General features: G+C 43.2%; 1 protein-coding gene across 3 annotated transcripts; it reads right to left on the bottom strand.

Moving 5' to 3' along the window:
- Window positions 1–1128: 1128 nt before the first annotated feature.
- Window positions 1129–23110, bottom strand: LOC134341927 (zinc finger protein 850-like). Of its 3 annotated transcripts, none has more exons than XM_063039865.1 (4): window positions 23045–23110; window positions 6383–10315; window positions 4806–5019; window positions 1129–2477 (listed from the first exon to the last, which is right to left on the bottom strand). In XM_063039865.1, exon 2 carries the CDS (start codon window positions 9906–9908, stop codon window positions 7527–7529), a length of 2382 nt encoding a protein of 793 aa, XP_062895935.1. In that variant the 5' UTR covers window positions 9909–10315; window positions 23045–23110; the 3' UTR covers window positions 1129–2477; window positions 4806–5019; window positions 6383–7526. The 3 variants fall into 3 exon arrangements, with proteins under 3 accessions (XP_062895935.1, XP_062895936.1, XP_062895934.1); XM_063039864.1 differs by having other exon boundaries at window positions 1130–2477; window positions 6393–10315; XM_063039866.1 differs by lacking the exon at window positions 4806–5019 and having other exon boundaries at window positions 6393–10315.
- Between the last annotated feature and the right edge of the window lie 3884 nt (window positions 23111–26994).

Here is a 26994-nt window from a genome sequence, read left to right as displayed (position 1 = left end):
GCGACAACATGTTTTCTGGACTCAGCTACGAGAGGAATTGACTATCTCCAAGGGGTTTAAGTTGGTTAATATGATATCAACCCAACTTATACGGAGAAGTCTGGATTGGATATACTGATGGACTGGCTCTGTCCGGACAAATCGCGAAGGTGTGAAGGGGCTCGGCTGATGTAGTGATATCATAACCTTCTGTCCTATTTCAAACGCCCGCGGTTTTGTTCGCACCTCGAAACAAGCTTCGCTCTGCCTTTTCTTCCGTCACATGTTATGGGCGGCATCATAATGGGCCTCCTTAATAGAGACAATTAATTTTTGCTTACATTTGTCCTTTCCAATGCTATCGTACTCGGTCTGTGATAAATCTAGCCAAGCAGGAAAACTAACCCTTTTATTTATTCTCCCGATCGTCAACTTAAAACGTGTAAGTGCAGGAGAGGATGCTTCTGTGCTGAGGACTATCATAAGAGCATAGGGTAAGACAGTGACCCATGAGCCGTTTAGTCATTTTAGACAACATTGTCTTTAAAGTCCAGTTCATCCGTTCAACAATCGCACTGTTGTGGTCGATTGGGGAAAAAGATCCTCTGCTTTACCCCAAACAGTTTCATTAGATTCTCTGTCATCTGTGCGGTGTAGCGGGGACCCTGATCTGATTCTAGAGTCCTTGGCAATCCCCAACGGGTAAAGACTCTTTCGGACAAAATCCTGGCTGTAACGCCAGCGTTTTCATTGTCTAGTTGAGAAAGCATCTATCCACTTGCTGAACGCATCCACTACCTCGAGGATATATTTCTGTCCTCCAGGGGATGGAGATGAAGATCCAACAAAATAAACCTGCAAATTAACACATGGTGCTTCTACTGGGCGGGCCTTGAAACTGCTTCTCCAGCCGATTTATCTGGGTTATTAGTGGGCACAAATGAAGCAATTCTTACGATAATGTGGTACATCTCCTCGCAGTTTCGGCCACCAACACAGGTTCTACAACTGTTCCATAGCTCTATCTGATTTGATGCCCATCTTTGTGATGGTGCCAATACATCACCTGGTTTATTTCCCATTCTGGCACCACAAATTTAGCATTATTAAGTACAATCCGATTCCGTACCTGTATCCCTCGATATTTCTAAAACTCTTCAGATTCCTCTCTTCCTTTTACCTTTGCCAAATCCTGATCCTTTTGCTGTGTCATGACTAAGTCTATATGTACAGAGTTTGCTGGTTTCTTGTCATCCCTACCCCTACACCTGGATTCTTTTTCACCACCCAGCCTGATTCTGGCTTGGCTAAATCGCTAGCCTTCCTGCTCCCTTCCGGGAGAATCTGTAACTGAACCTTCACCTTTTTGTTTAATCCGTAAGTGTTTCCACTTCCCTTCTCAAATATTTACTTCAACATGGGAGCTGATGGTACTGGTTTGCCTCTTTTGAGATATAACCTCTAGCCTCCCATAACGGTTAATATTGAATCAAAGCACACGCGTATGCGGTGAATGAGGGGAGATGGGTCATGTACAGTCATCAGAGTTTAATCTCATTCGGTATCTTGTTCAGCGCAGAAGTAGTGAGTCAAAGGGCTTGTTACTGTACTCTACTGTTCCCAGGATTCCAACATCTCCAATTGATGTGCTCAGAGTGTAATATCAATCTATTAACCATCAGCTGCCCATTCTCCTCCATTCATCTTTGTCTTCAGCACTGACGAGTGCAATATAGGACACGGTGTCTTGCAACACTGAGGCAAACTCTTCCGCCCACCCTGTCCCTGACGAGCGGAACATTCCCGGCTGAGCTGTGACGTAACCAGTGACGCCAAATTCTCGGGAAGTCATCAATCACCCGGATGCTGCAATGTGGAATTTGGATTATTCCAAATGTGAACCTTGACCTTCCCTCGCATTCCTATTCACAAACTCGCTTAGTGCTGCACAGAACAACATAGACACAAGACTGAAGTTATCATAAGGAACTCGAAATGAATATTATATTATTTATGAGTGGGACATAACTCGAATAGATTCATGGTGTAGTACACATTAAGAAATATATGACAGAATCGGCAAACATAAGAGAGCAGGTACACGGTGAATGTAGCAATTTAGAATGGCTGAGATGAAATGTATTCATATCAACGATGCTGGAACAGGAAACGCTCTGCCTCGGTTGGTTTTACTTCGATCAAATTATAAATTTAATTACTTATTTATATTAATTAATGAATTTATTTAATTTGATTATCTTCATTCAACATTTAAGAGGTGGTTTTTTCAAATCACTAGAAGTTACAGATCACGTGCTGTTCAATTGGCTCCATGTAGTAGAGTAACGAATAGCGTGTAGAGTGATGCCGGGCCGAATGGTCTGTTTGCCATAGGACTCTAAGACGCTGAATGCCCTGCTCGATCCAGCCATCGTCATTCATCGGTGCACTGTCCATCTCACAATTATAACATAAACCGACTGCAGGAGACTCTTGTTCTAAAAATAGCGCAGGGAATACAGAATCTATTTTAGGATTATTTACAAGGTTTGAGAAACAGCGGAAAAGGACGAGAAAATATACACTCGCTCATACCGACTCAGGTCTCAGAGGTACAGACAGAGTCGACGCACTTAACGGTGGAGCCGAGGTCGACAAATATAAAAGGAAGCCCACACTCCCGCATTGAGACTCGACGCACTTAACGGTGGACTCTCACACTGTAACAGGACTCAGATACAAATATAAAAGGAAGCCCACACTCCCTCACACTGTACAGAGACTGACAGATACAGAATGAAACCCACACTCTCACACTGTAACAGAGACTGACAGATACAGAATGAAACCCACACTCTCACACTGTAACAGAGACTGACACATATAGAATGAAACCCACACACTCACACTGTAGCAGAGACTGACAGATAGAGAATGAACCCCACACTCTCGCACTGCAGCAGAGACTGACAGATACAGAATGAAACCCACACTCTCACACTGTAGCAGAGACGGACAGATACAGAATGAAACCCACACTCTCACACTGTAACAGACTGACAGATACAGAATGAAACCCACACTCTCACACTGTAACAGACTGACAGATACAGAATGAAACCCACACTCTCACACTGTAACAGAGACTGACAGATACAGAATGAAACCCACACTCTCACACTGTAGCAGAGACTGACAGATACAGAATGAAACCCACACTCTCACACTGTAGCAGAGACTGACAGATAGAGAATGAAACCCACCCACTCTCACACTGTAACAGAGACTGACAGATACAGAATGAAACCCACACTCTCACACTGTATCAGAGACTGACAGATACAGAATGAAACCCACACTCTCACACTGTAACAGAGACTGACAGATACAGAATGAAACCCACACTCTCACACTGTAACAGAGACTGACAGATACAGAATGAAACCCACACTCTCACACTGTAACAGAGACTGACAGATACAGAATGAAACCCACACTCTCACACTGTAACAGACTGACAGATACAGAATGAAACCCACACTCTCTCACTGTAACACTGTAACAGACTGACAGATACAGAATAAAACCCACACTCTCACACTGTAACAGAGACTGACAGAGAATGAAACCCACTCTCTCTGACAGATACAGAATGAAACCCACACTCTACACTGTAGAGACTGACAGATACAGAATGAAACCCACACTCTCACACTGTAGCAGAGACTGACAGATAGAGAATGAAACCCACACTCTCACACTGTAGCAGAGACTGACAGATACAGAATGAAACCCACACTCTCACACTGTAACAGAGACTGACAGATACAGAATGAAACCCACACTCTCACACTGTAACAGAGACTGACAGATACAGAATGAAACCCACACTCTCACACTGTAACAGAGACTGACAGATACAGAATGAAACCCACACTCTCACACTGTAACAGAGACTGACAGATACAGAATGAAACCCACACTCTCACACTGTAACAGAGACTGACAGACACAGAATGAAACCCACACTCTCATACTGTAACAGAGACTGACAGATACAGAATGAAACCCACACTCACACACTGTAGAAGAGACTGACAGATACAGAATGAAACCCACACTCACACTGTAACAGAGACTGACAGATACAGAATGATACCCACACTCTCACACTGTAACAGAGACTGACAGATACAGAATGAAACCCACACTCTCACACTGTAACAGAGACTGACAGATACAGAATGAAACCCACACTCTCACACTGTAACAGACACTGACTGATACAGAATGAAACCCACACTCTCACACTGTAGCAGAGACTGACAGATACAAAATGACCCCACACTCTCACACTGTAACAGAGACTGACAGATACAGAATGACCCCACACTCTCACACTGTAACAGAGACTGACAGATACAGAATGAAACCCACACTCTCACACTGTAACAGAGACTGACAGATACAGAATGAAACCCACACTCTCACACTGCAACGGCGACAGGTATGTACAGTATGAAATGTACACTCTCACAGTGAGCCAAAGAGTGAGAACTAAAGAAGCCCACCCTCTCATTCTGTACCAGGGACGGATATCTACAGAATGATCCCCACACTGACACATTGCACCGGAGACAGGTGGGTACAGAGTGAACCATTCCTCCACACTCTACCGGCCACAGGCAGGTGGCGAATGAAACCCACACTCTTATATTTTCCGACTGAATGTCTCCGGTTTTCGATTGTCTCTGCACTGCTGTCGTTCTCTCTCACTAATTCTGCATTTTATGTGAACTGCATATTAACCCTCTCTTCATTTTCACCTTGAAACCGACTGCATGCTCAGTCATTTCCTCTCTCCGGCAGACTGGACTAATACTCTGTTCTCCCAATTTGCTGTTCTTATTTCATTCTGCTGTGAATAATTCTTGTTTCTACACCATGGCCTTGTAGTTATTTCAATGTTGCTTCTGTTTCTTCAATCCCTTAATCGATATGCCGACCCCACCGTGAAACATCGTGTTCAACGCGTTCCGACTGGGAAGAGAAAGGCATGAACTGAGAGATCGACAAAGAATTTAATACATGTACCGATGTTCATTTGCCTCTGTGTGTGTGTGTGTGTGTGTGTGCGCGCGCGCGCGTGCATGTGTGTGTGTGTGTGTGTGTGTGTGTGTGTGTGCATGTGTGTGTGTGCGTGTGTGTGTGTGTGTGTGTGTGTGTGTGTGCTAATAATGGTTTTTAATATGGCTTTATAACCATGTAACCATATATTTAACCATATAACCATTACAGCACGGAAACAGGCCATCTCGGCCCTTCTAGTCCATGCCGAACTCTTACTCTTACCTGGTCCCACCTACCTGCACTCAGCCCACAACCCTCCATTCTTTTCCTGTCCATATATCTATCCAATTTAACTTTGAACGGCAACATCGAACCTACCTCAGCCACTTCTGCTGGAAGCTCGTTCCACACAGCTACCACTCTGAGTAAAGAAGTTCCTCTTCCTGTTACCCCTAAACTTTTGCCCTTTAACTCTCAACTCATGTCCTCTTGTTTGAATCTCCCCCACTCTCAATGGAAAAAAAAACAATCCACATCAAATCTACCTATCCCCCTCATAATTTTAAATACCTCTATCAAGTCCCCTATCAACCTTCTACAGTCCAAAGAATAAAGACCTAACTTGTGCAACCTTTCTCTGTAACTTAGGAGATGAAACCCAGGGAACATTTTAGTAAATCTCCTTTGTACTCTCTCAATTTTATTGACATCTTTCCTACAATTTGGTTACCAGAACTGCACACAATACTCTAGATTTGGCCTTACCAATGCCTTATACAATTTCAACATTACATCTCAACTCCTATACTCAATGCTCTGATTTATAAAGGCCAGAATACCAAAAGCTTTCTTCACCATCCTATCCACGTGAGACTCCACCTTCAGGGAACTATGCACCATTATTCCTAGATCACTCTGTTCTACTGCATTCTTCAATGCCCTACCATTTACAATGTATGCCCTATTTTGATTAGTCCCACCAAAATATAGCACCGCACATTTATTAGCATTAAACTCCATCTGCCATCTTTCAGCCCAATCTTCTAAGTGGTCTAAATCTGTCTGCAAGCTTTGAAAATATTCTTCATTATCCACAACTCCACCTATCTCAGTATCATCTAATACTTTCTCATCCAATTTACCACCCCATCATCCAGATCATTAATATATATGACAAACAACATTGGACCCAGTACAGATCCCTGAGGTTTAGTCATCAGAGACAATGTGCTGACCCTGACTTCCCACATCCTACAATCGGGGCACTGGACTGCCCTATCTACAGCCTCCATTACCAACTCCTAAATTAATTAAATTAATTAAAGAAACATACCCGGCCTTACCTTACTGGGAGCAAGCTCGTCCTCTGCCTTTGCTCGCCGAAACCTCTCGAGCCAAAGCCTCAAAGCTCCACTCCTTCACTGGCCCACTCACTCACTGGCCGCTCCGCTTGAGCTACCCCTCTCTTTACTTGTTTGTTGAGCTTTTCAATTTTCGATTGCCCAATCAAATTGCTTGGTCACCTGACCTCGATTGCCCAATCAGCTGCATTCTGAGCTATTCAAATCTTGATTGACATGATTGCACAATCCAACTGCCAAAACTGCCAAAACCTCTCGAGCCAAAGCCTCAAAGCCCCACTCCTTCACTGGCCGCTCTCCACTCCAGTCTACGTTAAACTCCAGTCCCAATAAAGGTGAATATACAACAGAAGAAACTGCTCCCATGCCCAGTGACCAGGGTGCAGACTGGGTGTGGTGAGCAGCAGCAATAACTGCAGAGTTCAGCACCGACAGTCACTCTCGAAATAGCATTCAGCAACGGTGATGGACAAATATCCAGCATGCAGCTTATTGAAACATTCCAGCACTATGTCACAAGTATAACATGCTGTGAGGTTTCACTGCTAATGGAATGGCCTCTCTGCAATGTATCACTGCTGAGGTAATGGTTTCTCTGTAGCAGCAATGTTTAGGTTACGACTAGAGAGAACAGGGTTTTGGAATGCAGGGCTATCCAATGGGAGAAATGTTGTTCTTTCTTGGGAGTCTGGAAGAGAGATTTTTGCAGTCTTTTGCCGGGGAGCGATGAGAAGACATGAATGGAGAGATTGGGCCTTTCTTCTTCATTATTTTTTTTACTCGTTCTATAGTCAAAGTAAGAAACTATAAAGCCCATACGTTTAATCGCATATTATGTACCATTTGTTTTTTCAGGGTACTGATTTGTAACAGGGAACACATCAAGCAGCATCCACCCAAACAAGATTTCTTAAGATTGGCCGGGCTGGGGGGCTATCACCCCCTATATTAAGCTGCCAGCTAAAGCGAGAGTTACATAAGGTTAGAATACTGAGTGAGTCGCTTCCCACATTCACAGCTGTTGAACGGCCTCTCCCCAGTGTGAACCCAATGATGCACATTCGGTGGAGATGGCTCAGAGAATCTCCTCCCGAAGTCTGAGCAGTTGATTGGCCTCTACCCAGTGTGAACTCGCTGGTGTTTCTGTAGGTTCGATGACCGAGTGAATCCCTTCCCACACACTGAGCAGGTGAATGGCCTCTCCCCTGTGTGAACACGCTGGTGTCTCTGTAGATGAGATGACCGAGTGAATCCCTTCCCACAGTCTGGGCAGGTGAATGGCCTATCTCCAGTGTGAACTCGCTGGTGCGTCAGTAGTTGAGAGGATGAACTGAATCCCTTCCCACAGTCTGAGCAGGTGAACGGCCTCTCTCCAGTGTGAACGTGCTGATGTACCTTCAGTTGATATGACTTAGTGAATCCCTTCCCACAGACTGAGCAGGTGAACGGCCTCTCCCCAGTATGAACTGACTGGTGTGCCTGTAGTTCAGTTGACCAAGTGAATCCTTTCCCACAGACTGAGCAGGTGAACGGCCACTCCCCAGTATGAACTGACCGGTGTGCCTGTAGTTCGGATGCCTGAGTAAATCCTTTCCCACAATCTGAGCAGGTGAACGGCCGCTCCCCACTGTGAACTCGCTCATGTCTCTGTAGGGTGCATGACAGAGTGAATCCTTTCCCACAGACAGAGCAGGTGTACGGCCGCTCCCCACTGTGAACTCGTTGGTGTGCCATTAGGGCGGATGACTGAGTGAATCCCTTCCCACAATCTGAGCAGATGAACGGCCTCTCCCCAGTGTGAACTCGCTGATGTACCTTCAGTTGGGATGAGGAAGTAAATCCCTTCCCACAGTGCAAGCAGGTGAACGGCCTCACCCCAGTGTGAACTCGCCTATGTGCCTTCAGTTGGGATGAGCAAGTGAATCCTTTTCCACAGTCTGAGCAGGTGAATGGCCGCTCCCCAGTATGTACTCGCTGGTGTACCTTCAGTTCAGATGACTGACTGAATCCCTTCCCGCAGTTTGAGCAGGTGAACGGCCGTTCCCCAGTGTGAACTCGCTGGTGTACCTTCAGTTCAGATGACTGACTGAATCCCTTACCGCAGTTTGAGCAGGTGAACGGCCTCTCCCCAGTGTGAACTCGCTGATGTACCATCAGTTGGGATGAGCAAGTGAATCCCTTCCCACACACTGAGCAGGTGAATGGCCTCTCCCCAGTGTGAACTCGCTGATGTACCATCAGTTTGGATGAGCAAATGAATCCTTTTCCACAGTCTGAGCAGGTGAATGGCCTCTCTCCAGTGTGAACTCGCTGATGTACCTTCAGTTGAGATGACGAAGTGAATCCCTTCCCACAGTCTGAGCAGGTGAACGGCCGCTCCCCAGTGTGAACTCGCTGATGTACCTTCAGTTCACCTGACTGAGTAAATCCTTTCCCACAGTCTGAGCAGGTGAACGGTCTCTCCCCAGTGTGAACAGACCAGTGTACTTGCAGGTGGGATGATCGAGTGAATCCCTTCCCACACACTGAGCAAGTGAACGGCCTCTCCCCACTGTGAACTCGCTGATGTACCTTCAGTTGGGATGAGTAAGTGAATCCCTTCCCACAGTCTGAGCAGGTGAATGGCCTCTCTCCAGTATGAACTAGCTGATGCACCTTCAGTTGGGATGAGCAAGTGAATCCCTTCCCGCAGTCTGAGCAGATAAACGGCCTCTCCCCGGTGTGAACTCGCTGATGTACCTTCAGGTGGGATGAGCAAGTGAATCTATTCCCACACACTGAGCAGGTGAACGGCCTCTCCCCAGTGTGAACAGACCAGTGTGCTTGTAGGTGGGATGACCGAGTGAATCGCTTCCCACACACTGTGCAGGTGAATGGCCTCTCCCCAGTGTGAACTCGCTGGTGTCTCTGTAGATGAGATGACCGAGTGAATCCCTTCCCACAGTCAGAGCAGGTGAACGGCCTCTCCCCAGTGTGAACTCGCTGATGTACCTTCAATTGGGATGACAAAGTGAATCCCTTCCCACAGTCTGAGCAGGTGAACGGCCACTCACCAGTGTGAACTCGCTGATGAACCTTCAGGTGGGATGAGCAAATGAACCCCTTCCCACAGTCAGAGCAGGTGAATGGCCACTCCCTTGTGTGAACAGACGAGTGTGCTTGTAGGTGGGATGATCGAGTGAATCCCTTTCCACACACTGAGCAGGCGAACGGCCTCTCCCCAGTGTGAACTCGCTGGTGTCTGAGTAGGACAAATGACGAAGTGAATCCCTTCCCACAATCTGAGCAGGTGAATGGCCTCTGTCCAGTGTGAACTCGCTGATGAACCTTCAGTTGGGATGACAAAGCGAATCCCTTCCCACAGTCGGAGCAGGTGAATGGCCTCTCCCCAGTGTGTACTGACTGGTGTCTCAATAGGTGAGATGATTTAGTAAATCCCTTCCCACAGTCTGAGCAGGTGAACGGCCTCTCCCTAGTGTGAACTTGCTGGTGAGCCATTAGGTCGGATGACCGAGTGAATCCTTCCCCACAAATTCAGCAGCTGACCAGCCTCTGCCCAGGGTGAACTGACTGGTGTGTCCACAGGTGGGAAGACCAACTGAATGCCTTCTCACACACAGGACAAATGAATGGCCTTGTCCTGTGTGAACCTGCTGATATATCTTCAGTTGAAATGACCGACTGAATCCATTCCCACTATCTGAGCAGGTGAATGTGTAGGCCCTTGCGTAAAATGACGGGCACGCCAGTCTGACAGAAGATCGAGTGAATCCCTCGTCACAGTCCGAGCATGAAGGATGATCAAGTGAATCCCTTGCTCCACTTCTTAAATATCCGGCTAGAGACAGCAAAACTGGCTTGTTGTGTTCGAGATTCCCATAGACAAATTCCTTGTCATTTTTAACCTGTAAAAATATTTACAAAATCCATCAATGGGTGTAAGACAATATTTCAGATGAGATCCCTTGAATTGTCAAGGTGTGATCTGGCATCACACTATTACAGTGAGGTTCAATCCAAGTTGGAGAGAGAAATCATCTTCTAACTGGGCACAGTGCTGGTAGCTAGAATGACCAACATATTCTCTGATGCTGTTCCTGTCTCGATATTAATGGGAATTTCTGCCATCTCCAATCTGTGACCTGGCTCAGTTTGACTCTGTCTATTCATATTATTCCCTGATCCCACTGAGCTGCATGGGTTCCTGGCCCCACAGTAACTGAAACACTCTCACACAAATAGCTGGCAGTGCATTCCATGCACCCACCACTCTCTGTGTAAAAAACTTACCCCTGACATCCCCTCGGTATCTATTTCAAAGCACCTTAAAACTACGCCTCCTCATGTTAGCCATTTCAGCCCTGGGAAAAAAACCTCTGGCTATCCACACGATCAATGCCCCTCATCATCTTATGCATATAAAAAAGGCTCTGAACATAAACAGGAAATTATACATTGCCTTGAGGAATTGTTAAAAGTGTACAACATTCTGACGGTATAGATAGTGTAATTGCAAGCAGCTTTTTCCACTGAGGTTGGGTGGGATGACGACCAGAGGTCATGGGTAAGTGGGGAAGGTGAAAATTTAATGGGAACATTTGGAAAATCTCTTTATTGAAATGGTTGTGAGAGTGTGGAATGAGATGCCAGCACAAGTGGTGAATGTGAGCTTGGTTTCACCATTTAAAAGAAGTTCGGATGGGAGCCTGGATGGTAGGGGTATGGAGGGTGTTACAAACCTTAAGGAGATGTGATTTTTTTTGTGAGAATGATGTAATGTTCTTTTGGAGGTCACTTGATGTAATTTTCCCACCGATGTGAGGTCACGCGAGGACATTTTCACCATGGGTATATAAGGGAAGACCTCAGATGACACAGTTAGTTTTTAGTTTTTAGTTTTCCAGCTAGAAAGTGCGTCTGTGTCTCCGTTTCTATTGCATATTTGTTTTTATGACGCAGTTTCATTTTTAAAATGGCATGTTACGTTCTGTTGCAAGGTACAATAGTGCTGGACTGGAAATTTTTGCTAGATGTGTTGATGTACCTTTTTCCAGCAGTATTGGAGAGTGAAGACTTTTTCGAAGTACAGGACCCAAAGGATTAAGAGAAATCAGGAATGTTTGGCAGCTTAATAAAGGATCGACCTTATTGAGTCTTCGTTGAAGGAGTAGCGACCTGCATCAAAGATAACTCATACCAAAAGAGCAAGGTAGTTCATGCAAGGTGCTCTGCAGAATTTAAGGTCAGTTGTTTTAAGCCATTTATTTCCTGCATCGTGAATCCTTTGGTCAGAACAAACAGGAAAGTCATGTCAATGAAGAAATCCTTCTCCAGAGAAGTCTCTCCCAATTGAATGTATAAATCTGTTGGACTTTTGAATTTACCATTTTAAGAACTGTATTTGACTTTACCGCCTTAAGAACTGTTTTCGCATTTAACGCTTTAAGAACTAGCGCCAAGTGACGATTTGTTGAATGGCTGCATAACTTCCGGTTAAGGTTTTTGTTTGTTTTTATATTGTTTATCTGTGTTTAATAAATGTTTGGTTGTTTTCATATAACCTGTCTCGATTGATATTCATTGTTGCCGGTTACATAATTTGTGGGGGCTTGGCCATGGGATGTTCCGATTTTGAAGTTAAGTGCTGATAATTGCCATTCTGATTTGGAAAAGGAAAATACTCAATTTTTTTTAGTTGGATTGGTGTGTGAGTGGTATTCGGCAACAATGAATATTGACGAGTTTATGGACATGCCTGACTCGGTGTCTTTAGTGAATGCGAAAAAAACCTGAGATATTGGAGATTGTGAGGAGGTTGGATATTAAAGGAATTACAAAGAATACTACAAAGGCTTTAATACAAAGAAAAATCACTGAGCATTATACAAATTTGAAAACGTTTGATGATGTGTTAGATAGGTTTCCAATGAGTAATCTGGAAATGCAGTTGCACCTTGAACAGTTAAAGCTTGAAAGATTTAAAGCAGAAATGGCCAAAAGAGAGGCTAATAAAAAAAAGGGCATTTGAAGAAAGGGAAGCTGAAAACCGAAGGAAATTTGAGTTTGAGATGGAGAAATTAAGGATGGGAAATCAGTCTTCTGGTTCTAAGAAACAGTTTATTGTTGGTCGTGAGGTTATTTTGGCTCCTCCATTTAATGAAGCTGAAGTGGACAAATATTTCCAGCATTTCGAAACCGATGCTCTGAGTTTAAAGTGGCGGAAAGAGCAATGGCCAGTGATGTTACAAAATGTAATTAAAGGCAAGGCACAACAAGCTTATACGGCTTTAAATGCTGAGCAACCACTGGATTATGATATTGTTAAACAGCATATATTAAAGGCATATGAGTTGGTTCCGGAAGCGTATAGAGAAAGATACAGAAATTTGAAGAAATCAGTGGAAAAAACTTATGTGGAGAAATCTGTGTGTTTTGAGAGATGGGTTTCCTCTAAAAATGTGAATGGGGAGTTTAATAAATTAAAAGAGTTGATTTTACCGGAAGAATTTAAAAGAAGCATTCCTGTTGAAGTGAGAACATACTTAAATGAAATGGACACTGCTACATTGCAGGAGATTGCTAAATTGGCTGATGAATATGCTTTAATTCAGAAGAATAAATTTTCTCCAGGTAAAATTTTTAAAAGGAAAAATAGCAGAGAGTCAATGTAAACCAGAAATTAAATCTGAAGTTAGTGAGAAAAGTAAGGATGAAGGGAGACATGTGAAGGAAAGGCATTTTGGTATTATTTGTAATTATCGTAAGAAACTTGGACATGTAGTAGCTAATTGCTTTTGATTGAAAAAGAAAGAGAAAGAAGCCGACCCAGATGCTTGTGTGCAGCATATTGAAACACCTTTAAATTCACAGGGTTTAGAAAATATTAATGAAGATGTGTCAGAGTCTGACCAAGTTAAGAGGGGATATGAAAATTTTATAACAGAAGGATTTGTATCCTTGAAAGAAGGATCTAATTCAGTACCAATAAGAATACTTAGAGATACTGGAGCTTCTCAATCACTGATATTAGACAGTGTGCTAAAGTTTAGTGATGAGTCTGACATTGTGAGGTAAATTATATAAGAGGAGTTGGGAGTGCCCTCATGCCAGTACATTTGCATAGAGGAAATTTAAGGTCAGGATTAGTTACAGGGATTGTTAAAGTAGGACTACAATCCAGTTTAACTGTGAATAATGTTTCTCTTTTGTTATGGAATGATTTAGCAGTTGGACAAGTTTTTCCTGAAGTGCATTTGACAATAAATTCAAATTCTGAGGAACCACAGAGGGATTCTAACACAGATTCTTCCTGTGCTGTAACAAGAGCTATGGCTAAAAAGACTGATGTACAGGATGAGGTTGTTACCCATGACAGTTCAAATCAAGATTCGAATTTTGAGGATGTATCAGAAACTTTCTTACCTACGTTATTTGATCAGGATTTTGGTGGTAAGTCTGACCGGGAAGATTTGTCTTTATCTCGGAAGGAGATGATAGCAGAAGAACAAGCTCTTTCAGATAGAGAAATTGAAAAAGTACCAGTGGGATATTATTTTGAAAAGGGACTATTAATGAGAAAGTGGAGAGCACCTACAATTCCTGCTAGTGAGGAATGGGAGGTCAATCATCGGGTAGTAGTTCCTAAAATTTATCGAAATGAGATTTTAACTATGGCTCATAGTATTCCTTTGGGTGGTCATCTAGATGTAAATAAAACTATGAACAAAGTTTCTAAACATTTTTATTGGCCTAGTTTAAGACAAGATGTGGCGACATTTTGCAGAACGTCCCATACATGTCAAATTGTGGGTAAGCCTAATCAAGTTACTTCAGTGGCCCCACTGCAACAAATTCCAGTATTTGGTGAGCCGTTCTCAAAAATCATTGTAGACTGTGTAGGTCCTTTGCCAAAAACTAAACCTGGACATCAATGTTTGTTAACTATTATGTGCACAGCGTCTAGGTTTCCAGAGGCAGTACCTCTTAGGAATATAACAGCCAAAACTGTGACAAAGGTTCTTATACAATTTTTTACTTCTTTTGGATTGCCTTAGGAAATACAACCGGATCAAGGTAGTCATTTTATATCTGGATTGTTTCAGCAAATAGTTTATAAACTGGGAGCAAAACAGATTATCTCATCAGCCTATCATCCAAAATCACAAGGAGCCTTGGAGAGATTTCATTCTACATAAAAAACTATGATTAGGACATATTGTGTGGAAAATGAAAAGGACTGGAATGAAGGTATACATTTACTACTTTTTACAGTATGAGAGGCAGTACAGGAATCATTAGGTTTTAGTCCTTTTGAACTTGTGGTTGGGCATAGAGTTCGAGGAACTTTGGCCTTGTTGAAAGAACAGTGGATTAATAAAGAGGTACACACTAATTTGCTAGATTATGTTTTTAAATTTAAAGAAAGATTATATAAAGCTTGTAGCTTGGCAAAGGAAAATTTAAAATTAGCTCAAGAGAAGATGAAGACTTGGTATGATAAGGAAGTTGGGACGAGGTCCTTTAAGCCTGGAGATAAGGTGTTGGTTCTTTTCCCAGTGCAAACGAACCCATTACAAGCTAAATTTCATGGTCCTTATGAGATTAAATCTAAGGTAAATGATGTAGATTACGTGATAAAAACCCCAGATCGGAGAAAGATGTAACAGCTGTGTCATATAAATATGATAAAACCATATTATAAGAGAGAGACTGCTGCTATGACTATTGTGATCAATAATGAGTCTGATCTGAAACTCATTTTAAACTCAACATTATTTCAGCCAGGTTACCAAATTCAAAAATTCTAGAAAATATTGATGAAAAATTAGCGCTCATGCACAGCCAGAGCAGAGAGGGCAGATGAAACAGTTAATTTTTAAATGTAGAGATTTATTTCCAGATGTTCCTAGCACAGCCACTGTAGCTACAGTTGATGTAGATGTTGCAGATGCAAAACACATAAAACAACATCCGTATCGAATGAACAGGGAAAAATGTGAACTTGCCAAACAAGAAATTAAGTATATGTTAGAGAATGACATTATTAGACACTCTAATTTGAATTGGAGTTCACTGTGCATTATGGTGCCTAAGCCAGACAATAGTATTCAGTTTTGTACGGATTACAGAAAGGTGAATGCTGTGACAAAAACTGATGCATATCCAACCCCTAGGGTAGATGATTGTGTGGATAAAGTTGGACAAGCCAAATTCCTTACAAAGATTGATTTGTTAAGAGCTTATTGGTGTGTTCCATTGACAGATAGAGGAAGAGAGATTTCAGCATTTGTAACCCCATCTGGGTTATATGAATATAATGTTCTTCCATTTGGGATGAAGAATACACTAGGTATATTTCAGAGGATGATTAATAGCATGATTCAGGGATTAAAAGATACAGATGCCGATATTGATGATTTAGTTACAGGAAATAATACGTGGAAAGCACATATTACTGCGGTGGGGAAATTATTTGAGAGACTTTCAAAAGCTAACTTAACTATTAACTTAGCTAACAGTGAATTTGGTCAGGCCACTGTGACCGTTAAGGAAAAGGGTTAAGGAAATTAAACTTCAATTTAGTAACACAGTTTAATGTTACAGGAGTACAATATTCTGATCACTCATATTAAGGGTAAAGATATTGTGATCACTGATCGTTTATCTAGATGTCAAATGTACAATGAAAATTTGTTTTTATGGAGTGGTATTTTAAAATTTGTAACTCTCCTACTGTATATTAGTTTGTAAAGTGCTGAAAGATAAGACTGTATATATTGTGTATGTTGTAAGTTTTATACCTTTGTATAAATTGTTAATTGTTAAAATTTTGTTCTTTGAGAGACCAATATGTTTTTTTTGGAGGGAGGTGTTACATACCTCAAGGAGATCTGTGATTCTTTTTTTGTGAGAATGATGGAATGGTCTTCTGGAGGTCACCTGATGTAATTTTCCCGCTGATGTGAGGTCACATGGAGACACGTGCACCACGGGTATATAAGGAAAGACCTCAGTTGACGCAGTTAGATTTTAGTTTTTAGTTTTCCAGCTAGAACGTGCGTCTGTGTCTCGGTCTCTGTTGCATATTTGTTTTTATGACACAGTTTCATTTTTAAAAAGGAGTGTTACTTTCTGTTGCAAGGTACAACAGAGCTGGATTGGCAATTTTTGCTAGATGCATTGATGTACCTTTTTCCAGTAGTACTGGGGAGTGAAGACTTCATCGAAATACAGGATACGAAGGATTAAGAGAAGTCGGGAATGTTCGGCAGTTTAATAAAGGATCGACCTTATTGAGTCTTCGTTGAAGGAGTAGCGACCTGCATCAAAGATAACTCATACCAAAAGAGCAAGGTAGTTCATGCAAGGTGCTCTCTAGAATTTACGGTCAGTTGTTTTAAACTGTTTATTTCCTGCATCGTGAATCCTTTGGTCAGAACAAACTGGAAAGTTGTGTCAATGAAGAGATCCTTCTCCAGAGAAGTCTCTCCCAATTGAATGTATAAATCTGTCGGACTTTAGAATTTACCATTTTAAGAACCGTATTTGACTTTACTGCTTTAAGATCTATTTTCGCATTTAACGCTTTAATAACCAGTGCTGAGTGATGATTTGTTGAACGGCTGCATAGCGGTTAACTTTCAGTTAAGGTTTTTGTTTGTTTTTATATTGTTTATCTGTGTTTAATAAATGTTTGGTTGTTTTTATATAACCTGTCTCGATTGATATTCATTGTTGCCAGTTACGTAACAAGAGCAAAGGTCCCAGTGCAGGTAGTTTCATTAGACAGCTTAAATGCTATTTCAGCATTGACCAGATGGGCCAAATAGCCTGTTTCTGTACTGAACCTCTCCATGTTTCTATGACAGAGAAGCTGGACAAACATGTTTGGAAAGGAAAACTGGTAGGAGTGACAACGAAGCAGCAATGGCTGGAGTTTCTGGGAGCAATTCGGGAGCTGAGTGATCGATACATCCCAAAGAAGTGGAAGCATTGGAAAGGCAGAAGGACACAACCGTGGCTGAAATGAGAAGCCACAGCCAACATAAAAGCCAAAGAAAGGGCAAAAAAAAGAACAAAAACTATTGGGAAGCTTTTAGAAACCAACAGAAGACAATGAAAAAAAAAATGTCAAATGAGCTCAGGGCGTGGAATTACGATACTGTAGTCCTGAGCCTTGGTTGTGCCACAACAGAGGAACAAAATATCCCGGGCCTCAATATCGCTTGAAAACCAAGTTTCCCTGCACCAGTTACCCTTCAACTTTTATTTTGGCTGCACATACAAACTCTACACCCTCAAACTTCTACTTCTGAAGGCCTCCCACTTACCAAGTACTCCTTTGCCAGAAAACAGCCTGTCCCAAACCATACTTGTCTGATCCTTTCTGAAACCTTCAGAATTGACCCTTCTCCAATTTAGAATCCCAACCCGTGGTCCAGACCTCTTTTTTTCCATATTTACTTTGAATCTCATGGCATTATGATCACTAATTTCTGACACAAGCCCTGGATCATTTACTAACAGATTATTGGACACTCCTACATCAGGAATTCTGCATACTGAATAAGGGCACATTTGACAAACTCTACCCCATCTAGTCCTTTTACAGTATGGGAGTCCCAGTCAATATATGGAAAATTAAAACCACTTACTGAATCAACCTTTGTTTCTTGGCATTGTCCTTGATCTCCATAGAAATTTGTTCCTCTAAATCCTTCAGACTATTGGGTGCAACCAAGTCCCAATAATGACTACAATATCATAGTTTTCTGTCCTGAGCTCATCTGGATTTCCTACGATGCCTCTTGCATTGTGATATACACAGCTCAGCACATTCATCTCCCCATGCTCAACCATTTGATTGCTGACTCTATCTGAGGTCTGAACAACATCTGACTGGTGTCAAGAAAACAAATTCTCCCTCATGGTCACAAAAACAAAGGAGCTGATTGTGGACGACAGGAGGAATGGAGACAGACTCACCCCTATTGACATCAATGGATCTGGGGTTTAGAGGGTGAACAGCTTTAAGCTCCTTGGCATAAACATCACCGAGGATCTCACATGGTCTGTACATACTGGCTGTGTTGTGAAAAGAGCACAGCAGCACCTCTTTCACCTCAGATGGTTGAAGAAGCTTGGGATGGGGCCCCAAATCCTAAGAACTTTCTACTGGAACACAATTGGGAGCATCCTGACTGGCTGCATCACTGCCTGGTATGGGAACTGTACTTCCCTTAATGGCAGGATCCTGCAGAGAGTGGTGTGGACAGCCCAGCACATCTGTAGATGTGAACTTCCCACTATTCAGGACATTTACAGAGACAGGTGTGTAAAAAGGGCCCAAAGGATATTGGGGACCCAATTCACCACAACCACAAACTGTTCCTTCTGCTACCATCCAGGAAATGGTACCACAGCAAAAGGACCAACAGGATATCATCTTCCACCAGGCCATCAGACTGATTAATTCATGCTGATACAATTGCATTTCTATGTTATATTGACTGTCCTATGAACAAACTATTTTTTATAAATTACACACTGAACATTTAGACGGAGATGTAACGTAAAGATTTGTACTCCTCATGTATACGAAGGATGTATGAAATAAAGTCAATTCAATTCAATTCACCCTCCCCACTATCTGTTCTGTCAGTCTGGCTCCCATTCCCCCTACAACTTATTTTAACCACATCACCCTCTCCCCACACTAGCACTAGCGAGCCTCACCACTGGGATATTAGTCCCTCTTGTTCTGTTCCCCTAACTGATCCCTATCACCCCTTTGACTTTCCTCTGCCAGGTAATGCCCCCCAACAGTTTCTAAAGTGGTCCACCTGCTGTTGTGTGGGATGGCCACAAGAGTACTCTGCGATGGCTAGTTAAACTCATTCTCCTTCCTCACTCTGACCCAGTTTCCTGTGTCCTGCACCTTGGGTGCAACTCACCTCTCTTCATTTCATACCTATCACCACCTCCAACTCCTGGATGATCCGGAATTCATCCATTTCAAGTTCCAACTCCTTAAAGTGCAGAGTTATAAGCTGCAGCTGGATGCACATCTTGTAGGTGAGGGCATCGGGGACACTGGAGGTCTCCCCACCCTCCCACCAATGTCCCCTCTAATTTGTAATGACCAGTGTGCACATAAGTCTTGTACTGTCCATTTCTTTACCCAGTGACAACATGTGCACAGTGAATTTTATATAGAGAGATATTCATTTTAACAGCCAGCAAATCACTCTCGATAAGAACTTTGATGTCCTCTGGGTTCGATCGAGTTCATCTGCACTCTCAACAACCTCTGTAGCAGGCCTGTAACGGCTAATGAAGGATTTTCTCACCAGAGCTTTTGCACATCATCAATATGTCATTTGCTTGCTAAATTATGCTTAAAAAGGTCAGATTTCAAATATCACTCCACTTCTTCCCACTTGTAAATTCTCCAGCAACTTTTGCATCGCCACAATACACACAGGTAACACCAGTTTCTGTATTGTACATAAATATTTCCCCTGAACCCTCCCCCAGGTGACTGACGGTGGTGAACTCGGTGATGGCAATGCCAATGAATATGAAGGGAAGGGCAGTAGTCTGTCTCATTGGAGTCTGGCACATTTGTGATGTGAAAGCTACTTGTTGCCCAAGCCAAAGGTCTTTGATATCATTATGTACCCAGAGAGAATGGGTCAAAACATGTCCCTGTCATTTGGAACCTGATCCTTTTTTGGTATTTCACGAGACTCTGACAAGCATTTGATCCCGGCTAAATGACGAACATTGTCTTTTGTCTCTCTTTTAGCTGGACGTACAGTACTCCTTAAGTGGAGAGATGAAGTTCCCCGTACCCATGTTCAATGGCTCAGGGATATTATGTCTTGTTTAGATCTTGAAAAGATATTAATAGCAAAAGGATGGTGAGGGATAAAATTGATCCCTTAGAGAATCAGAGTGGATGGGTGTGTGTGGAGCCAAAAGAGATGGGGGAGATTTTGAACAATTTCTTTTCTTTGGTATTCACCAAGGAGAAAGTTATTGAATTGTGTAAGGTAAAGGAAACAAGAAGGGTAGTTATGGAAAGTATAACGATTAAAGAAGAGGAAGTACTGACACTTTTAAGGAATATAAAAGTGGATAAGTCTCTGGGTCCGGACAGGAAATTCCCTAGGACCTTGAGGGAAGTTAGTGTGGAAATAACAGGGGCTCTGACAGAAATATTTCAAATGTCATTGGAAACGAGAATGGTGCCGGAGGATTGGCGTATTGCTCATGTTGTTCCATTGTTTAAGAAGGGTTCTAAGAGTAAACCTAGCAATTATCGACCTGTGAGTTTGACGTCAATGGTGGGGAAATTGATGGAAAGTATTCTCAGAGATGGTATATATAATTATCTGGATAGACAGGGTCTGATTAGAAACAGGTAACATGGATTTGTGCGTGGAAGGTCATGTTTGACAAATCTTATTGAACTTTTTGATGAGGATACTAGGAAAGTTGATGAGAGTAAAGCGGTGGATGTTGTCTATATGGACTTCAGTAAGGCCTTTGACAACGTTGCACACGGAAGGTTAGTTAAGAAATTCAATCGTTAGGCATTAATATCAAAGTAGTAAAATGGATTCAGCAGTGGCTGGATGAGAGATGCCAGCGAGTAGTGGTGGATAACTGTGTCTCAGATAGGAGGATGGTGACTAGTGATGTGCCTCAGGGATCTGTACTGGGTCCAATGTTGTTTGTCATATATATTAATGATCTGGATGATGGGGTGGTAAATTGGATTAGTAAGTATGCAGATGATACTAAGATACGTGGAGTTGTGGATAATGAAGCAGGTTTTCAAAGCTTGCAGAGAGATTTAGACCAGTTAGAAGAGTGGGCTGAAGGATGGCGGATGGAGTTTAATGCTGGTAAATGTGAGGTGCTACATTTTGGTAGGACTAATCAAAATAGGACGTACATGGTAAATGGTAGGGCATTGAAGAATGCAGTAGAACAGAGGGATCTTGGAATAATGGTGCATAGTTCCCTGAAGGTGGAATCCCATGTGGATAGGGTGGTGAAGAAAGCTTTTGGTATGCTGGCATTTACAAATCAGAGCATTGAGGATAGGAGTTGGGATGTAATGTTGAAATTCTATAAGGCATTGCTAAAGCCAAATTTGGAGTATTGTGTACAGTTCTGGTCACCGAATTATAGGAAAGATGTCAATAAAACTGGGAGAGTAAAGAGAAGATTTACTAAAATGTTGCCTGGGTTTCATCTCCTAAGTTACAGAGAAAGGTTGAACAAGTTAGGTCTTCATTCTTTGGAGTGTAGAAGGTTGAAGGGGGACTTGATAGAGGTATTTGAAATTATGAGGGGGATAGATAGATTTGATGTGGATAGGCTTTTTCCATTGAGAGTGAGGGAGATTCAAACAAGAGGACACGAGTTGAGAGTTAAAGGGCAAAAGTTTAGGGGTAACATGACAGGGAACTTCTTTACTCAGAGAGTGGTAGCTGTGTGGAATGAGCTTCCAGCAGAACTGGTTGAGGCAGGTTCAATGTTTTCATTTAAAGTAAAATTGGATAGCTATATGGACAGGAAAGGAATGGAGGGTTATGGGCTGAGTTCAGGTCGGTGGGACTAGGTGAGAGTAAGAGTTCGGCACGGACTAGAAGGGTTATACAGTTACCATTCACTTTTTAATTCAGATATAAAGTTCCATAAGGTATGGGGACGTTTTCTTGAATATTTTCATAATTCTCACGTAGATTGACAAGTGTATGTTTTTTCTTCCCTTGATAGTCAGATCCTGCATTTCCAGCTTTCTTTGATTCTTTGATTAGTCAGCAGGCTGCTTTTTTTATTAGTGATTTCTCTTTTTACTACAATATATAGATCTGGGGTGATAAAAGTTTATCTCAAATGTCCTTTTAAATACTTATATTATAATAGTTGGCTTGGAGTTGGATCGTGGGTGGGTTGGGTGCTTTCCTTTCTAATTTTTCATTTTTAATATGGGTGACTTGCTCATTTGTTAAGACATGTATTATTGTTATTTTTGTCTGTATTGCAATGATCCCTCTATTTACACCATTGTTTTTTTTTTCTTCGACACTGTTCGTAGAAAACTAAAAAAGACTTTAAAAAATCATGACCTCACGGATAGAAAGGTCGACAACAAGAGGAGGTAGAACAAGCAACAGACACAAAATGCTGGAGGAACTCAGCAGGCCAGGCAGCATCTATGGAAAAGAGTACTAATGCTGAGTTCCTCCAGCAATTTGTGTGTGTTGCTTGGATTTCCAGCATCTGCAGATTTTCTCTTGTTTGTGACTGGAGGCAGAACAAAGGTGATTTTCTCAACAGCTGATGTAAAAGATTTTGTTCCCTTTCTCCGAGTTCCCGATCCTTGCATTTAGACAGCTGGAGCTCAGCTCTGTCTGAGAGATCCATCGGTTCCCATTCCCTCATCAGCCGCAAGCTCCCCGGGGCCCGTGTACGGATGGTGGGGCTGAGAGAGAGGGAAGAGAGCAGGACTGTCCCGGGATTGCGGGTCACGGAGTCCGGAGCTCACAGCAACTACCCGAAGTCGGTGTTGAAAACGCCCGCCCGGTGAGACCCCCAACCCGGAGATCCCTTCTTACCTCAACCGATCATCCGGGGCCTTTTGTGCCCCGCGCGCTGGTGAGCTCGAGCTTGGTCGGTTTAACGGCTGGGCTGCTAATCACGTGACCAGCCCCTTCCCCCACCGCTGTCAACAGAGGAGTCAGGCGCTGCTCTATTCCCATTGGTGCGAAGCGATGTCAATCACCGTTTCCAACCAATAGCGGAGGCGGACCAACCGAGAGGGCGTTACCCCCGCTGACACCGTCTCCCGAACTTTCCGTCACGGCGGGACAACCGTCAAAGTAAATGTCCGCTTTCTGATTTATTTCCATTTCCCTCCGAGGGAAGTTGGGGCGTTTGTGAAGCGTCTCCTGCGGCCGGAGTCTGATGTGTCGCTGAGAGGTAGGAGGAGACCGCTCGGCCCGTCGGTTTGATGCCGGTTCCCCGGGGAGGGAGAGGGGGATTTTATTGAAAGGATGAAGACGGTGAGAGAGGGGGCGGACAGGATGTTTGTCCCGGTGGGGACAGGAGGGGCTCATCTGTGGAAATGTCTGAGCCCACGGTGGTGGCGAGCAGAGGGATTCACCACATTGGGGGGCAAACACCGGCAGACTGTTGCCCTGCAAGCGGGGCCAATGGTCCGGGCAAAGTGACAATTATTTGTGTTTTGTTGAGACTGTACCTGGAATATGGTGTAAAATCCCGCTCCCCACACTAACACGGGTTATACAGACCAAAGAACAAACTGCCGGAGGAACTCAGTGGGTCGGGCAGCATCTGTGGAGGGAAATGGACCGTCAACATTTCGGGCCGAGACCCTCCCTCTGGACTGAGAGTGGACGGGAAATAGTCAGAGAAAAGAGGTGAGGGGTGGGGATGGGGCAAGAGCTGGGGAGTGAGAGGTGGATCCAGGTGAGGGGGGAGGTGGGAAGGTGGAAATAGTGACGGGGGTGGGAGGTGAGTGGTTGGGGCAACACGGGGCTGCAGAAGATGGAAATTAATTCCATAGAGGATCAACAAAGAGGTTGGAGAGTATTTGTTATGGAGAGTACAATGAAGATTCACCAGACTGATCCTTGGAGTGGTGGGGTCATCATATGAAGAAAGATCAAATGCGATAACCCTTTCATTTGGAGAATCGAGGACTGAGAGGTGAACACATTGAAACGCACAACATCATTACCGGTTGAACCAGGGATCCCAGTCTCTGAAAAAGCGGGTGGACTGTCTGGACTGAGATGAGGGGAAATGTCTCCACTCTGAGGGCGGTGAATGTCTGTAATTCCCACCACAGAGGCAGGTGAAGACTCAGTGATCGTCCTCACATAAAACAGAGACCGGCAGATGTGTGGAGACCGAAGGAATCGAGGAAATGAGGATCGGACAGAAACATATGGCTGAGATGGGAGAGCAGTCGTCATCTTGATGGTTAGAGGGGCTGAATGGCCACCTCCTGCTGTTTCTCACTTGATGTTTCAGTGTTCCTGTCCAGTGAGGCTGGAGGAATGTGAATAGAAATTAGTGTTTATAAACATAGACTGATTTAAATGAAACCTGCACATTTCTGGTTTGGGTCTGAATTGTGTGTTGGACCAGGATGGGAATCGGGCCTGTGACTCTGTAACCTGGGGGTGGAGGGAAAGGGAGAGGGACGATCTGGAGGAAGAAGTAAAAATGTATCCGTTGTAAATATGGAATAATGTGGGAAATGCAGCAGATGGGTCGGACAACGTATGAGGGGCGAGGAGCAGAGTCACCGGTTCAGGAGGGAGATTCTCCACCCGTCACGTGATCCTGTTTCCTGTTCACATTTTCCCGCAGATCTGCAGCATCTGCGGGTCACTGCTCTACGTGTCCGTGTAGCTTCATCTTTCGCCCGTTCAGACAGGGCACTGAGATCCAGATCTGTCACGTCCTCTCGTTGGGGGTGGACAATGGTTTATTCTGCAATATTTTCAGCATGTTTCCATATAGCCACATAACAATTACAGCACGGAAACAGGCCATCTCGGCCCTTCCAGTCCGTGCCGAATGCTTACTCTCACCTCGTCCCAGGCCTCAGACCATAACCACTGGGCTGAGGCCTGGGACTAGGCCTCATTCCAGTGTTACCTGCTGAAGAGCAGCCAATGTTTCTGGCTGTATGACCCATTTATGTGAGAATTTAGCCTTTTGTATTTATCTGAGCTTTTCATAAGTTTAGTTATAGTTTAGTACAGTTTAGTTCAGCTTCACTCCAGAATTTCCAAAGCAACAACCCAGTCAGTCAAATAGTTCCACACAATTAAAATAGTTTACAGTATTACATTTTTAAAATGTTTATGTTGTACTACTTATATAATTTAACTATTTAATATGTATATTCTTATTTTAAATCACAATGGTTAAAATCTATTGTTACAAATTAGGTTCTATTGCTGCCACAGAGACAACAAATTACATGACATCTGCCGGTGCTATTAAACCTGATTCTGAAATTGGTCTGGGAGACCCACCACCTAGTTACCACAGATCGTAATGTGAGTTTGAAGCCTTTTCTATTTATTTGCATTCCTCAGAAATGACAACAGTTTAGTTTCCTTCTGTGGTTCCAGAGCAGAAGCTCAGTCTGTCTAATATTTCCACACAATTAAAATGGGGAATTTGTTTATTCTTATCACGTACTGAGCTGCAGTGAAAATCTTGCTCGACCTACCATCCACACAGATCAATACATTACAACAGTACATTGAGCTGATATACGATAAAACAATAACTGTAACAAAGCATTATGGCTGCAGAGAAAGTGCAGTGCAGATAGACATATGGGGCAGGGTCACGTCGAGTTACATCGTGAGGTCGAGTCCATTTTATTGGACTGGAGACCATTAATTTGGCTTACAACCGCAGACAGGAAGCTGTCCATGGGTCTAGTGGTACGCTCTTTAAGGCTTTTGTATCTCTTCCCTGATGGGGGATTGGGTTTGCAGCAATAATGTCCAAAGTTGTGGGCATCTTTGAGTACACCGCCTGCTTTCCCAAGGCAGGGGAAGTGTAGGAAGAGTCCATAGAGATGAGGCTTGTTTCTATGATGTTTCCAGATGAGACCAAAGTTCTCTGTAGTTCCTTGCAGTCATGGGCAGAGCTTTAGCCATACGAAGGCGTGAAGTATTGACAAGAAGCTCAGAGACCTCGGCCTTCACCCTGCCTTGTGCAGCTGGATCCTGGACTTCCTGTCAGATGGCCAGCAGCTGGTAAGAATGGGCTCCATCACCTCTGTCTCTCTGACCCTCAGCACACATGCCCCACAGGGTTGTCTCCTTGGCCCCCTCCTTTACTCTCTGTGCACCCATGACTGTGTCGCCACCCACAGCTCCAATCTGTTAAGTAAATTTGCTGACAACATTACATTGATTGGCCTCATCCCAAATAATAACTTTCAATCGATCAAATGCTTCCTGACAAGGCTCGGTCCAAATAAACTTTTCACCCTTCTTCAGGAGATTAGTCAGAGGAAGAGTGATATCAGCAAAGTTCTTATAGAACTTACGATAATATCCAACCATTCCCAGAAACCTTCCAAGAGCCTTCTTACCAGTCTGTCACAAAAACTGTGGGTCATCTGTCTAAGAAAAATAACAAGATGGCTTGAGTGGCAAAAATAGATTGAGGTGCTTTTATTTACAAAAATAGTGGAAAAACAAAAACTTGGATGTCCACATCAAAACAAGAAATTTAAAAAAATGCAATATATATATATACAGCTTGCAATTGTCACCTGTCTAGTTAACAGACATCCTCAAACTAAACAAAAAAAGAACCCAAAGCCAAGGCTTACAACTGCTAAGCCAATCCCCCGAGACAAACCAAAAGTTAATTAACTCAATTATCTTCCATTTCACACAATCTGAAACTCCACCACCAGTTCTCACAATATACACATATACCTCATCATAGGATTCTCCATTTCCCGGTTAATTAACTTAAATAAACCCCATGAGTAATTAGG

The sequence above is a fragment of the Mobula hypostoma genome, unplaced genomic scaffold (genome assembly GCF_963921235.1).
Source record: "Mobula hypostoma unplaced genomic scaffold, sMobHyp1.1 scaffold_42, whole genome shotgun sequence".
NCBI classification, from domain to species: domain Eukaryota; kingdom Metazoa; phylum Chordata; class Chondrichthyes; order Myliobatiformes; family Myliobatidae; genus Mobula; species Mobula hypostoma.
This window is presented reverse-complemented; position numbering and strand designations above follow the sequence as displayed.